Source organism: Balaenoptera musculus, chromosome 13 (genome assembly GCF_009873245.2).
Source record: "Balaenoptera musculus isolate JJ_BM4_2016_0621 chromosome 13, mBalMus1.pri.v3, whole genome shotgun sequence".
Classification (NCBI taxonomy): domain Eukaryota; kingdom Metazoa; phylum Chordata; class Mammalia; order Artiodactyla; family Balaenopteridae; genus Balaenoptera; species Balaenoptera musculus.
Window position 1 is genome coordinate 7,606,166 of NC_045797.1, and position 12,919 is coordinate 7,619,084.

At 35.8% G+C, this 12,919-nt stretch overlaps 1 protein-coding gene across 2 annotated transcripts in view; it reads right to left on the bottom strand.

The window, feature by feature from the left end:
• The window catches only part of EIF5B (eukaryotic translation initiation factor 5B), a 71,587-nt gene that overhangs the window by 35,105 nt on the left and 23,563 nt on the right, over nt 1-12,919 (bottom strand). For both annotated transcript variants that reach the window (XM_036872654.1, XM_036872655.1), the window contains exons 4-9: nt 11,981-12,653; nt 10,011-10,228; nt 9,452-9,602; nt 3,205-3,300; nt 2,622-2,711; nt 962-1,036 (exon numbers count right to left, since the gene is read on the bottom strand). In XM_036872654.1, coding sequence (XP_036728549.1) covers nt 962-1,036; nt 2,622-2,711; nt 3,205-3,300; nt 9,452-9,602; nt 10,011-10,228; nt 11,981-12,653 — 1,303 coding nt within the window. The remainder of the gene's footprint in view (nt 1-961; nt 1,037-2,621; nt 2,712-3,204; nt 3,301-9,451; nt 9,603-10,010; nt 10,229-11,980; nt 12,654-12,919) is intronic.

A 12,919-nucleotide genomic window follows, 5' to 3' on the forward strand; every position in this document is an offset into this window, starting at 1 on the left:
TTTCATAAATTAAGAAATATACTTCTGGGGCTTCCTTGGTGGCGCAGTGGTTGAGAATCTGCCTGCCAATGCAGGGGACACGGGTTCGAGCCCTGGTCTGGGAAGATCCCACATGCCGTGGAGCAACTAGGCCCGTGAGCCACAACTACTGAGCCTGCGCGTCTGGAGCCTGTGCTCCGCAACAAGAGAGGCCGCGATAGTGAGAGGCCCACGCACCGCGATGAAGAGGGGCCCCCGCTCGCCGCAACTAGAGAAAGCCCTCGCACAGAAACGAAGACCCAACACAGCCAAAAATAAATAAATAAATAAATAAAATAAGTTAAAAAATATATATATAGAAAATCTCTCATGTTTAAAAAATATATATATACTTCTAAATAAATCACAGGTAAAAGTTAATATATCAAAATAGAGATTTTAAAATATCAACATATCAGACCTTACAGAATTTGGCTAAAGCCAGGCTTAAAGAAAAATATGTAGTTTTGAAAAACGACTGAAAAAACAGAGCCAAATATTCATTTCAAAAAGTTAGCAAAAAGCCAGCAAATTAATCCCTAAAAAAGAAGACAGGAAGAAGTGACAAAAACACTTTTTATTCATAGTGATTAGGAACTAAACTATTCATTTGTATTATCTTTGTATTATCTTTTAAGTTCAAGAGGTTTTTTTGGTAGGTTAGCTTTAATAACTTATCCCCATTTTTAACATTATGACTCTGGGAAAAAATGTATTCTAAAGCCTAGGCAACTATCTTACAAATGACTTTCTGAAAAACCATTTATTAATAAAATCAGGATCCATATGAGGACTTAGGAACCATGGCAATGGAGAGAGCAAGACTGGTCTCTGTCCCCAGGAATGTTCATACAGCGTTCATCATCGGGAGACTATTTCTTTAAATATATACACACCTCCAATAACCACTGGACTTATCAATGTGTGCTTATGAGCTACTCACCTGTTTCTCTCTCCTCATCACTAGCCATAGCTTCCCAATCATCCAATCCAGCATCCTCAGTTTCTTCTTCCTCTTCTGTAAATAAAATTTCCATTAAAGACACAGAATATATCTAGACACATAAGATTGCTTTTAGAAAAAAAAATTATGTAGAAAATTATCCTGACATAAAAAAAGAAATGTTTTAGTTATGCAAAAAGTACGTACACAATTTCATTACCTTTGGAACTAGTTTTCAATATACCTAGCATGTTAAATCCTCTACTATTACTAAATGCTTCACAATTTCCTCGTGTTTTGAATACACTATATTAAACTTAACGCACATTTCATATCTGAGGTAATTAAAATATTGGCAACTCATTGAAATGTTCCTTTAGATCTTGAAAAGGGTAAATGATGGCATTCAGTTCTTGAGGATAAAAGAAATTTCACATATATCTTCTTTCTGATCTTCAACCTATACTTTATACGTAAGAATGTACCGTTTATTTTGCTTTAACCTCTACAAATATATATAAATACAACTTAAATTACATAGTTGGAGGTACAAATCTACACTTCTATTCCAGTTGAAAATAAGAACAGTACGTTGTGCTTACAACCCAAAAAATAGCCAGAAAGATATAATTTTGAATTTATAGACTTTAAACTCTCATTAACAAAAATTACTCTTTTTACTGAAATCTAATCAAGCAAAATTATTCTCAAATGAAAGGAAGATGAGATTGGGACACTGTAGTATTTGTTTCCCTGTCATAATTACTATTTCCCAACAAGTTTGGATACGCCTTCTTGAGGAGGAAATGAGTCAGAAACACATACCCCTAACTCCTCCTAAATTAGCAATTCTTTCTAGTGCTACAAATATCACCTAAAATAGGGAACTGCTGTTAAGTCTATCAATGTGAATTTCTCTAATCTCATCCTGTTAAGCTGAGGTGTGCCCAGGAAAATGATCCTTTTTATATTGAGAATAGGAGGGGAAGAAGAATAGGATCAGTAATACCTTTCACCAGCGTGGGTCAGTCTTAACATTCTCTAAAGCTGCTCCCATTCCTGTCTTTAAACACTGGAGATTCTCCTGATTTTATGAAACATACATTCAGCCAGCCTCTGGCTCTCCTAGCAACAGCTATCTCATGAATTAGAACAATGTTTATCTTAAAGAAAAAAAAATACAGAGATTTTCTCCAATCTCAAAACACACATACAAAATGAGTAAGTTGAATCCCCTTACTAATTTAGTAAAGAGAAGCTGACCTCTGAAGATTTTAAAATGCCAATTTTTATGACTCTTAATGAAAGTTCTAATTAAAAATGCTTCCAATTTGCTTCCAAAGGATTAAATAAAGAACTTTAGTTCTTCTTGGTACCGTTTAAGAATTCTGACCCATAAATAAAAACATCAGAGAAAATCCAAATACCTCTCTCTATCCTCTCTACAAAACATTTTACCAACACTATTGTAAAGAACAAAAGTGATTCAAGTCTCACCTCTACACTTTTTTCAGTGGAAATGAAATGATTTAGAGAAAAGAAAGAACTATGAAGAAGGTCATCTTGCCAGACATTTGGTTTCCCCAAACTAACAATAACCAAGACAACTTATGACACATCAGTGATATTTAATAGGAATTAATTAGTCAACACTACTGACCTGGTTCAACAGGAGGTGGTGTCTCTTCTTTTTCAGGTACTCCTTGTTCCACAACTTCTACAGCAGCACTTAATTCCATTGGTTCACATACTGAAAACAGGAACAGAAACCAAGTTAACAATACTTTTCAGTGCATAATTTGTTAGGATACTCTGTTAAGTACTGAATAAAAACCAGTAGTACAACCTAAATTCTTTAGCAAGTTTAGAAAACATTTAAATATCAGCTATGCGTTGTTGTTTTTTTAAACAGGAAACTAGTTTTTCTTTCTGCTCAAGAATAGAATGTAAAATTACAGAAGGTTGAGAAGGAAACAGAAAACATAAGAATGATAGTTGTGCTTTTCAGAGTTAAGAACAGTTATTCATAGCATAGGATCCAGATTCTTCAAACAAAAGCACTTTCCCACTAACCTGTCATTTGAATCAGTTGAGAATGATAATAACAAGAAACAAGGTATAGGAAGTAAGTTTCAGTTACAATTCTGATTTGTTCATTTCTTTTTAAGACTTCTGTCTTGCAGGTTATGGGGGAAAAGGCAAACAAAACTGTTTCTAAATCACAGGCTATTTTGTATGCAAACCTTTATTTTCCAGCTGCTGTGGTGTTTTTTTCTTCTTTTTATCTTCATAAATTGGCCTTTTCTTTGGCAAAGAGTCTTTTGATGGCACTTCAACACCTGAGGGATAAAAATGGAAAATTTCAGGGTTTATACTACTTGTCACCTAAGAAATACTACTTAAGAAGATAACATTTTATTCACCTCAGAGATACATACCCTAAAATATAAACGAACATTCATAGAAAACCCTCTTTTTTAATGTAAGGTATTTTAAAATTTATATACGTTTAAATTCCATTTTTTTGGTGTCCAGTTCTATGACTTTTGACAAATGCATGTAGTTACACAACCACCATCATAATGAAGATGCAGAACAGTTCCATCACCCTGTGCTGCTCTGGGAAGTTAAACCCTATTCACATCCTTATGCCCCTGGCAGCTACTGATCTGTTCTCCAACCCAAAACATGTGCTCTTTCCAGAAAGTCACAGAAATAAAACTTTACAGTCTGGCTATCATCATAATGGATCTGAGTCATCCTCGTTGCTATATGTACCAGTACTTCATTTCTTTTTATTGCCGAATAGTATTCCATTGTATGGATGTACCACAGTTCCTTGATTCGACAGACAGCTGAAGGACATTTGAGTTCTAGTTTTTGACAATTATGAATAAAGCTGTTAGGAACATTTGCATGCAGATTTTTCTGTGAACATTTCTCTGGGGTAAATACTGTGGAGTGGGAATGATGGGACATTAAGATAAATATGTACAGTTGACTCTTGAACAACATGGGGGTCAGGGCTGCCAACTCTCCTCGCAGCCGAAAATCTGCATATACCTTATAGTCAGCCCTCCGTATACATGTTTCCTCCATATTCATGGTTCCACATCCTCGGATTCAACCAATCACAAATCGTGTAGTTACTGTAGTATTTATTATTGGAAAAAAATCCACCTATAAGTAAACCCACACAGTTCAAACCCGTGTTGTTCAAGGGTCAACTGTATTTAAATTTGTAAGAAACTGCCAACTGTTTTCTAAAGTGGCTTTACAATTCTGCATTCCCACCAGTAATATATGAGAGTTCCAACTACTCTTACCAGCATTTGGTAAAGACAGATGCTGGGTTCTTTTAAATTTACATATTCTAATAAATGTGTAGTGATATCCCATAGTGGTCTTAATTTGAATTTCCCTAATGATGTCGAGCATTCTTTCCATGTGCTTATATTGAATAGTTTCTTGGTGAAGTGTCTCTTCAAACTTTTGCCCATTTTTAAATAGGATTGTTTTTCTCATTGTTGAGTTTCGAGTTATCTTTATATATATTTTTATACACACACACACACACACACACACACACACACACAGTTATCACGTGTGACTTTCAGTACTGTCTTTGAATTCTCTCAATGGTGTCTTTCACACAGCAAAAGTTTTTAACTGGATTTCCTCAATTTTATATTTTTTTCCTTTTATGGATTATGCTTTTGAAGTTGTAACTAAGCACTCCCTGCCTAACACAAACTCACAAAGATTTTCTCCTATGTTTTCCTCTAAAAGTTTTTTAGTTGTATATTTTATATGTAGATCTACAACCCATTTTGAGTTAAATTTTATATAACGATTGAGATTTAGGACTAAGTTTTTTTGTTTTGAGGTTTTTTTTTTACACAATAAATGTCTAATTGTTCCACTATCACTTGTTGCAAACATCATATTTTTATCTACTGAATTGTCTTTTCCTATGACAGAAAAAAAACCCTGACCATACGTAGACTCTATTCTGTTCTATTGATCTATTTGTCTATCCTTTTGCCAGTATCACACTGTACTGATTACTGTTTTTACAGTTAGTCTTGAAATCGGATATTGTGAATCCTCCAAGGTTTGTTCTTTTTCAAAAATACTTTGGCCATTCTAACTCCTTTATCTTTTCATACACATTTTAGAAATAGCTTATAGATATCCACAAAATATTCTGCTGCAATTTTGATTGAGATTGTACTGAATCTACAAATCAGTTTAGGAGAACTGGTATCTTAACAACATCAAATCTTCCAATCCATGAATGCAACATCTCTCCATTTACACAGGTCTTTGATTATTTTCGTCAGTGTTTTATAGTTTTCAGCATATAGATTCCACAAATACTAAGTGTTTCAATTACTTTTATGGGGGGGTACTGTAAATGGTACCATTAATTTTTTATTTTTACTGTTAATTGCAAGCATATAGAAATACAGTTGGTATTTGCATACTAGCCTTATCTATAATCTTGTTAACCTCACTTATTAAGCTGTAGGATTTTGTGGGGGGTAGATTCCATGGGATTTTCTATGTAGACAATTGTCATCTGTGAATAGACAGGTTTACTTCTTCCTTCCAGTCTGCATGCCTTTATTTCTCTTTTTGCCTAATTGCCTGAGTTAGGACATTCCAGTGCAATGTGGAATGATTGTGATGAGAGTGGATATCCTTGCCTTAATCACAATATTAGTGTTTATTAGTATTCAGTCATTCACCAGTAACTGCAAATTGTTGTATGTTTTTTGTAAATGTCTTATATCAGGGAAGGAAGTTCCCTTCTACTCTCAGTTTGTGAATTTTTATTATATATAAATGGTGAATTTTGTCAAATGATTCTTCTCCATCTATTGAGATGATCATGTAGATTTTCTTCTTTTGTCTATTAATATGGTGAGCTATTTATTGATTTTTAAATACTGAACCAACCCTGCATTACCAGGATAAAACCCACTTGGTCATAATAGATTATCCCTAAATATAAATATACATAAATATACGCACATGAACATAAATATTTATATAGTTGACCCTTGAATAACACAGGTTTGAACTACACAGATACTTATACTCAGATTTTTTTCACTAAATATGTATTATAGTACTAGAAGATCCACTGCTGGTTCAATATGTGGATGTGGAACCGTGGATACAGAGGGCCGACTAGAAAATTATACACAGGTTTGTGCCTGCATGGGGAGTTGCCCCTAACCCCTAGATTGTACAAGGGTCAATTGTATTGATGGAATCAAATTGCTAATATTTTGTGGAAAAATTCTGCATCTTTGTTCATGAGGGATATTGGTCTACAGTTTTCCTTTCTCGTAAAGTCTTTGTCTCACTATGATATAAGGGCATGCTGTCCTCATAAAATGAGTTGGGTAGTTCTGGAAGATAATGTTCATAACTAGCAATATTTCTTCCCTAAATATTTGTTAGAATTCCCAAGTGAAATCATAGAGGCCTGGAGTTTTCTTTGTTGGAAAATTTTTTTTAACTTAGATAAAATGTAAATAGATATAGCAGTATATTTTTTAAATAGATATAGGACTACCCAGGTTATGTATTTCTTTGCATGTTGGTAGTTTGTGTCTTTTAGGGGAATGTGTACTTGCTATATGCTTAGTAGTTACAGGCTAAAGACTATGGAACAGACTGAAAAGGTAACCTGCTACACAATTCAGCGTAATTATCTGAAAATATCTGCAGATACCCTCTCTAAGAACACCTTTCGAGCTCAATGAATAAGTTTTATATTATTCTAGGTAATGAATGTGGTAAATAATATTTACCTAACAAGGTGGCTTTTAAAGATATGGTGAGACGTAGCATGTAGTATCTTTTCAATGAATGCACTTGTGGAGGGCCGTTAATGTCAGGCTAAGAAGTTTGGACATTTTTATTAACAGACAATAGGGAACCCATAAGAGGGCAAAAACTGGGCAACACTATGAAGAATAAGAAAAGAGACTAGGGCCAGAGATGCTACTTGAGAGACCATCTCTTCCAAGCCTGTCCTAAAGATTGATGCCAAGTTCACAATTTTAAATAATTTTCATCTAATCTTGTAAATACAAGTCAAACTACTCCATAAAACAGCATTTCTGAGATTGGCAAATTACTCCCTATGTGGTCTGATCCCAATTTCTCCAAGAGTTCTTCTAGCCTGTCAGATAGCCACCAGTCAAATCTGATATTTGGGTGCTAGTTGTACTCAAATTTGTTCTTTACTTTTGTTTTTTAAAAAGCTATATCCCCAACTGAGAATAAGACTTTCTGAAATCTAAGTACTGTGTTTCTCTACATTTACTGCTCCAGCTGACCATATAATGCATAACAAAGAGCTGGTCACACAGATCAATTAAATCTTAGTTCTAGGGGGCTTCCCTGGTGGCGCAGTGGTTGAGAGTCTGCCTGCCAGTGCAGGGGACGCGGGTTCGAGCCCTGGTCTGGGAAGATCCCACATGCCGCGGAGCGGCTGGGCCCGTGAGCCACAATTACTGAGCCTGCGCGTCTGGAGCCTGTGCTCCGCAACAGGAGAGGCCGCGATAGTGAGAGGCCCGCGCACCGTGATGAAGAGTGGCCCCCACTTGCCACAACTAGAGAAAGCCCTCGCACAGAAATGAAGAAAGCCCTCGCACAGAAACGAAGACCCAGCGCAGCCAAAAATAAATAAAAAAAAAAAAAAAAAAAAAATCTTAGTTCTAGGACCTTGGACAAGCTGTTAAAGTTTTCTGAGTCTCCATTTTTTCATCTATATGATGGGAATGAAGATATTTATGAGGAAATAATGTCAAAGGTAACATCAGGTACATATTAAATACATAATAGATGGTAGCTCTTACTTTAATTACACCATAAGCACCAAAATTACTATAATATAAAAATCTGTGGAATGTAGGGACAGGACATTAAGAGAGGTCCCAAAATATTCTTCTCAAAGGAGCAAAGACACTATTTTAAATCATCTTACCTGTCAAAAACATAATTGATTAAATGTTCAGATTATGGTCTCTGAACTAAAAGGAACCAAGGTTCCTTGGGTAAACAGTTGATTTCAAGGTCTAGAGGAGAAAATGTGCAAGATGAACCTGAGATATCTCGTGGTGTTAGAAAGCAAGGAAGAGGTCCAAGAATACTGTAGTCAAGTGAAAAAGTCACAGGGACCAACGTGAATGACTTCCTGCTAGCCAAAGATGGTATAATTTGAGTATCAAAAACATAAATGACTTTAGGAGATGAAAATGTATCAATTATATAAAACTCCATTAAGATAAAATGATATACATGCAAAACAAAATTAAATTCACTGGTCACCTTTGGAGGTTAAGGGGACACCAATTTATTATTTTGCTAATTAGTAAAGAAAGGGAAAGAATTAAGCACATATCCTGGTTTTCCTGTATGAACTGTATTTCAGGGAAAGCTTTTCTTTAGAGAAAGATTCTAGCTAATAAATGCAGAAAGAACGACAGACTATCACAATTCTGCAATTCCTAACGAAGTACTGGATATAGGCAATGATCACCAATTGGAATTAAAATTATTAGATGAAAAGTCAATGAAGAACTTTTCTAATGGACAAGGCTGCCAATAGCTAAACTCACTGATCAATCTTGACATCACCAGAAGGCAAGCAGATCACATGCCTCCTCACGTGAGGCACTAGGTGGTAAAGCACCACTAAGAAGTAGCCAAACTGCTAGATCTAAAAAATTACAAGGTATAGAGAAATAAGTTAGCCAACACCAGGAGAATGCAAATAGACAAATCCAGAATAGGAGAAATTCTAGGAAAAAAATCCAGTATCTTCAACAAATAAATCCATGCCAAAAATAGGGGTGGTACTGGTATCAATGAGAGACAGACATTATCAACCAAATACAACACATGAATCTAATCTGGATCCTGATTTGAACAAATCAATTATAAAAGACATTTTGGAGATAAGTGGAAAAAACCAGACATGGACAAAATCAAGATATCAAGGAACTTTGCTTAATATAATAATACATACTACACTTATATTAAAAAGTAAAATGTCCTTATCTGTTAGAGATACATACTAAAGTAAAATGTGAGTAAAATAATAATGGCATCTGGAATTCACTTTAAAATACTCTAGGGGAAAAAACTGGGTGGAGGGGGGACAAAACAAGAATGGTAAATGGTGATAACTGTTGAAACTGAGTGATGTCTACATGGGGACTCATTTTACTACTTTGTATTTTCATTTACAGACGTACTATCATTTACACACAAATTTTTATCACAGTATAGACGTCATCTCCCTAAATAATGAAATTATCTCACCTATTCCTTACATTATTATTGGACTTTTTCACAGCATTTTCATAGAATTCTCCTTCTGATTCAATTCTCCTTTTGACCATTATAGAGATATAACTGCATGAGAGAAGTTTCTAGAGCATTCAGTTAATTAAGAACACCACCTACCCTGAGCTTGTAGAAGTTTAAGGGTAGCTTCGGCTCTGGCTCTGGCTTCTCTCTGGGATTTAGTTAAAAGTTTCCCTTCTTTTTTCAAGCGTTCTTTTCTTTCCTTTTCTTTTTGCTTTTTCCTTTCTCTTTTTTCTTGTTCCAATCTTTCCTATAAAAGAATATGTATCAGACAAAAATTGTATTAGCTTAATGAATTACAAAATTTAAACATAAACAACCCAAATTTCTAACAAAGCTCTTGAGATACATGCAAAGTATTATGTTAGGAGCTTCCAAATGAAAGTACTTTAAATGTTGTACATAATGAGTATTAATTAGTATCATATGAGAGTAGACTATGTGTTGGCAATGATGCACAAGCAACTCCTGTCTGTACCTGAGGAAATAAGGTAGGATTTTCTCTACCTCTTCATCTTATTATTTATATCTGAACAATAGTGTAACTGAATTACCATGCAACTAAGAAATTTTTAGAATTAGAAAGCTAGAGATATTTTATGAGAAGAGGATTTAAGTAAAACACAAAGTCAAAGTCAGCAACTTCACAATGACATACCTCTTCTTTACGCTTGGCTTCCAATTCTTCAAGCCGTTTTATCCGTTCTTCCTCTTCTCTCTTCTGTCTTTCCTCTTCTTCTTTAAGCTTAGCCAGAGCTTCTTGCATAGCCTTAACTGTGGCTTTGCTAGGTCCTTTTTTCTTCTCTTTTTCTTTTTCTTCCTTTTCTCCTTTCTTTTTCTTCTTATCTTTTTTCTTTTTGTCTCCTTCATTGTCATCTACCAAAAAAGAAGAGAGGCAAAGAATATTTTTAAAAGTTGTTTCCTACGGCAATGGTAAGCAAACCCCAGAATGCAGGAACCATAATGGGCCAGGGCTGATGCCAGCAGCAGGCTAAGGGCTTTGGGTATCAAGGCCTCCTGAGCACTTGAGTAACCAGAAGAGCTCCGAACAACCCAGTTGGCCTCCTTAGAAGCTTACAATGCTGGTGCTACTCTGAGTTGTCCTGAGGGATTCAAGAAGACAGGAGGACCCTATCATCAGGGAGAAGATATACAGTACCTAATGTATCTTCTCAATCCATGGTGTCTGAATTCCTAAATTCTGTAGCTAGTTTTGCTTCTGTAAGATGAGGATGATAAGAATGATGCCTACCTTAAGGGGATAGACATTAGAAGAATAACATACAAAAATATAAATATATTCCAAGGACTCTATAGCATTATGCTAAAGAATGAAAGATTATGAAGCTACTTTCTTGATGGTTCTCCTCAAACATGTCCAGACAGTAAAAATCTGAGTGGTTAAAAAGCTATGTCGGGCTTCCCTGGTGGCGCAGTGATTAGAAATCTGCCTGTCAATGCAGGGGACATGGGTTCATGCCCTGGTCTGGGAAGATCCCACATGCCGCAGAGCGGCTAGGCCCATGAGCCACAACTACTGAGCCTGTGCGTCTGGAGCCTGTGCTCCGCGACGGGAGAGGCCGCGACAGTGAGAGGCCCGCGCACCGCGATGAAGAGTGGTCCCTGCTAGCCGCAACTGGAGAAAGTCCCTGCATAGAAACGAAGACCCAACACAGCCAAAAAATAAATAAATTAAATAAATAAATAAAAAAAAAAAAAGCTATGTCAATTTTCCCATTAAAAGTTTTCTAGTCTAAAGAAAAATTATATAAATCATTTGATCTTTGTTTTCATTCTGAATAAGGGGGAAATTTAACTAGAAAGCTTCTTTTTTGCTAATTGGTTCTAGTACAAAAACATGCCTCAGTATTGGTTAAAAGATGTTAACTAATTTCAGCATGTTACTTTTCCATTTCATAGATTGAATTAGGTTTTTTTTTTTTTAATGAGGTTAGACCTCTTTTTTTTTTTTTTTTTTTTTTAATTTATTTATGGCTGTGTTGGGTCTTCGTTTCTGTGCGAGGGCTTTCTCTAGTTGTGGCAAGCGGGGGCCACTCTTCATCGCAGTGTGCGGGCCTCTCACTATCGCGGCCTCTCTTGTTGCGGAGCACAGGCTCCAGACGCGCAGGCTCAGTAATTGTGGCTCACAGGCCCAGTTGCTCTGTGGCATGTGGGGTCTTCCCAGACCAGGGCTCGAACCCGTGGTCCCCTGCATTGGCAGGCAGATTCTCAACCACTGCGCCACCAGGGAAGCCCCGAATTAGGTTTTTAAAAACAGGAAAGAATTCAGATATTATCTCACACTGAGGTATCAAAAGGAAGAATAAATTTTTCATTAGGCAACTTCCAGTCTTCATCAGCAGCAAAAAATTGTTTTCCACAGTGAAATTCTGTAAAAATCCTAGTTTGTGCACAAATCATTTGAAAGATATTTTATACTACATACATAAATGTTTAACAATGAAAATCAATTAAAAGAGTACTTAGACCTAATTTTTTTAAGTTTCTTACAATTTAGTACCTTTATAACCAAGGACAAACAACAAAATGACTTTGGAGCATAATGATCAAAACTTAGGCTGATTATGAATCCAAGCCTTTTGCCCTTTCCTCGATATTATTACCAACCTTCAGCAGCTGTGCGAGCCTCTCCTTTCTCTTCAGAGGCAGGAGGTGCTCCAGAATCAAGAGTCACTTTGGATTTTATAGCTTCCTCTTCAGATTTCCTTTGAGATTCTTTTGGTTTACTCTGATCCTTTTTACCAGATTCTAGCTCTTCTTTTTCTTTCAGCTTCCGCAGTTTTGCCTTTTCTTCATCCCGCTTTTTTCTCTCACGCTCTTTCTTTTCTGCCTTCTTTTGAGCCATTGTCTTAATTTTGAAGGAGTCGTCATCTTCATTCCCACTCTCTACATTAGGACCTGGCTTATTTTTCTGATTTTTTTTCTGTCCTTTCCTGGACTGCAAAAATTCATCTGATTCATCACTACTTTCACCAGAAGAAGGTACTCTCATACAATCTTTAATTCTTTTACTGTTATCCTCATCCTCTTCTGACCCATCCCGCTTCTTATTTGATTTTTGAGCTTTCCCTTTAGCTTTTTTGGAGAGTTTACTAAAATCATCATCATCATCACTCCCAGAGTCCATTTCCACTTTGGGTTTTGCAGTCTTTTTTGATTTTGAATCTTTATCTTCCAATTCTTCACTATCATTATCTTCAAAACTTTGTTTTTTGCCTTTCTGTCCTTTCTTTTTTTTATCTTGTTTTGAGGTGGATTCATCTTCATTACTTTCTGTTGGCTAAAAAATTTCCATTGTTAGAAATATTAACAGAGTTATACTTTATTTTTTTTAATAATTGAAACTCCTCAAAGTCATGTACTTCGTTAAGTACACATGGAAAAATTATCAAAATAATTTTAAAATAAGGTCGTTTTCACAAGAATATAAAACTCAAGCAAGTACCAGAAGCTAGCCTAGGCCTCAGGCACATCTCATATTCACTGTAAATTTCAGAATCCAGGTGCTCTGAAGCAAACACTAATCACCAGTCCACATTTACTACC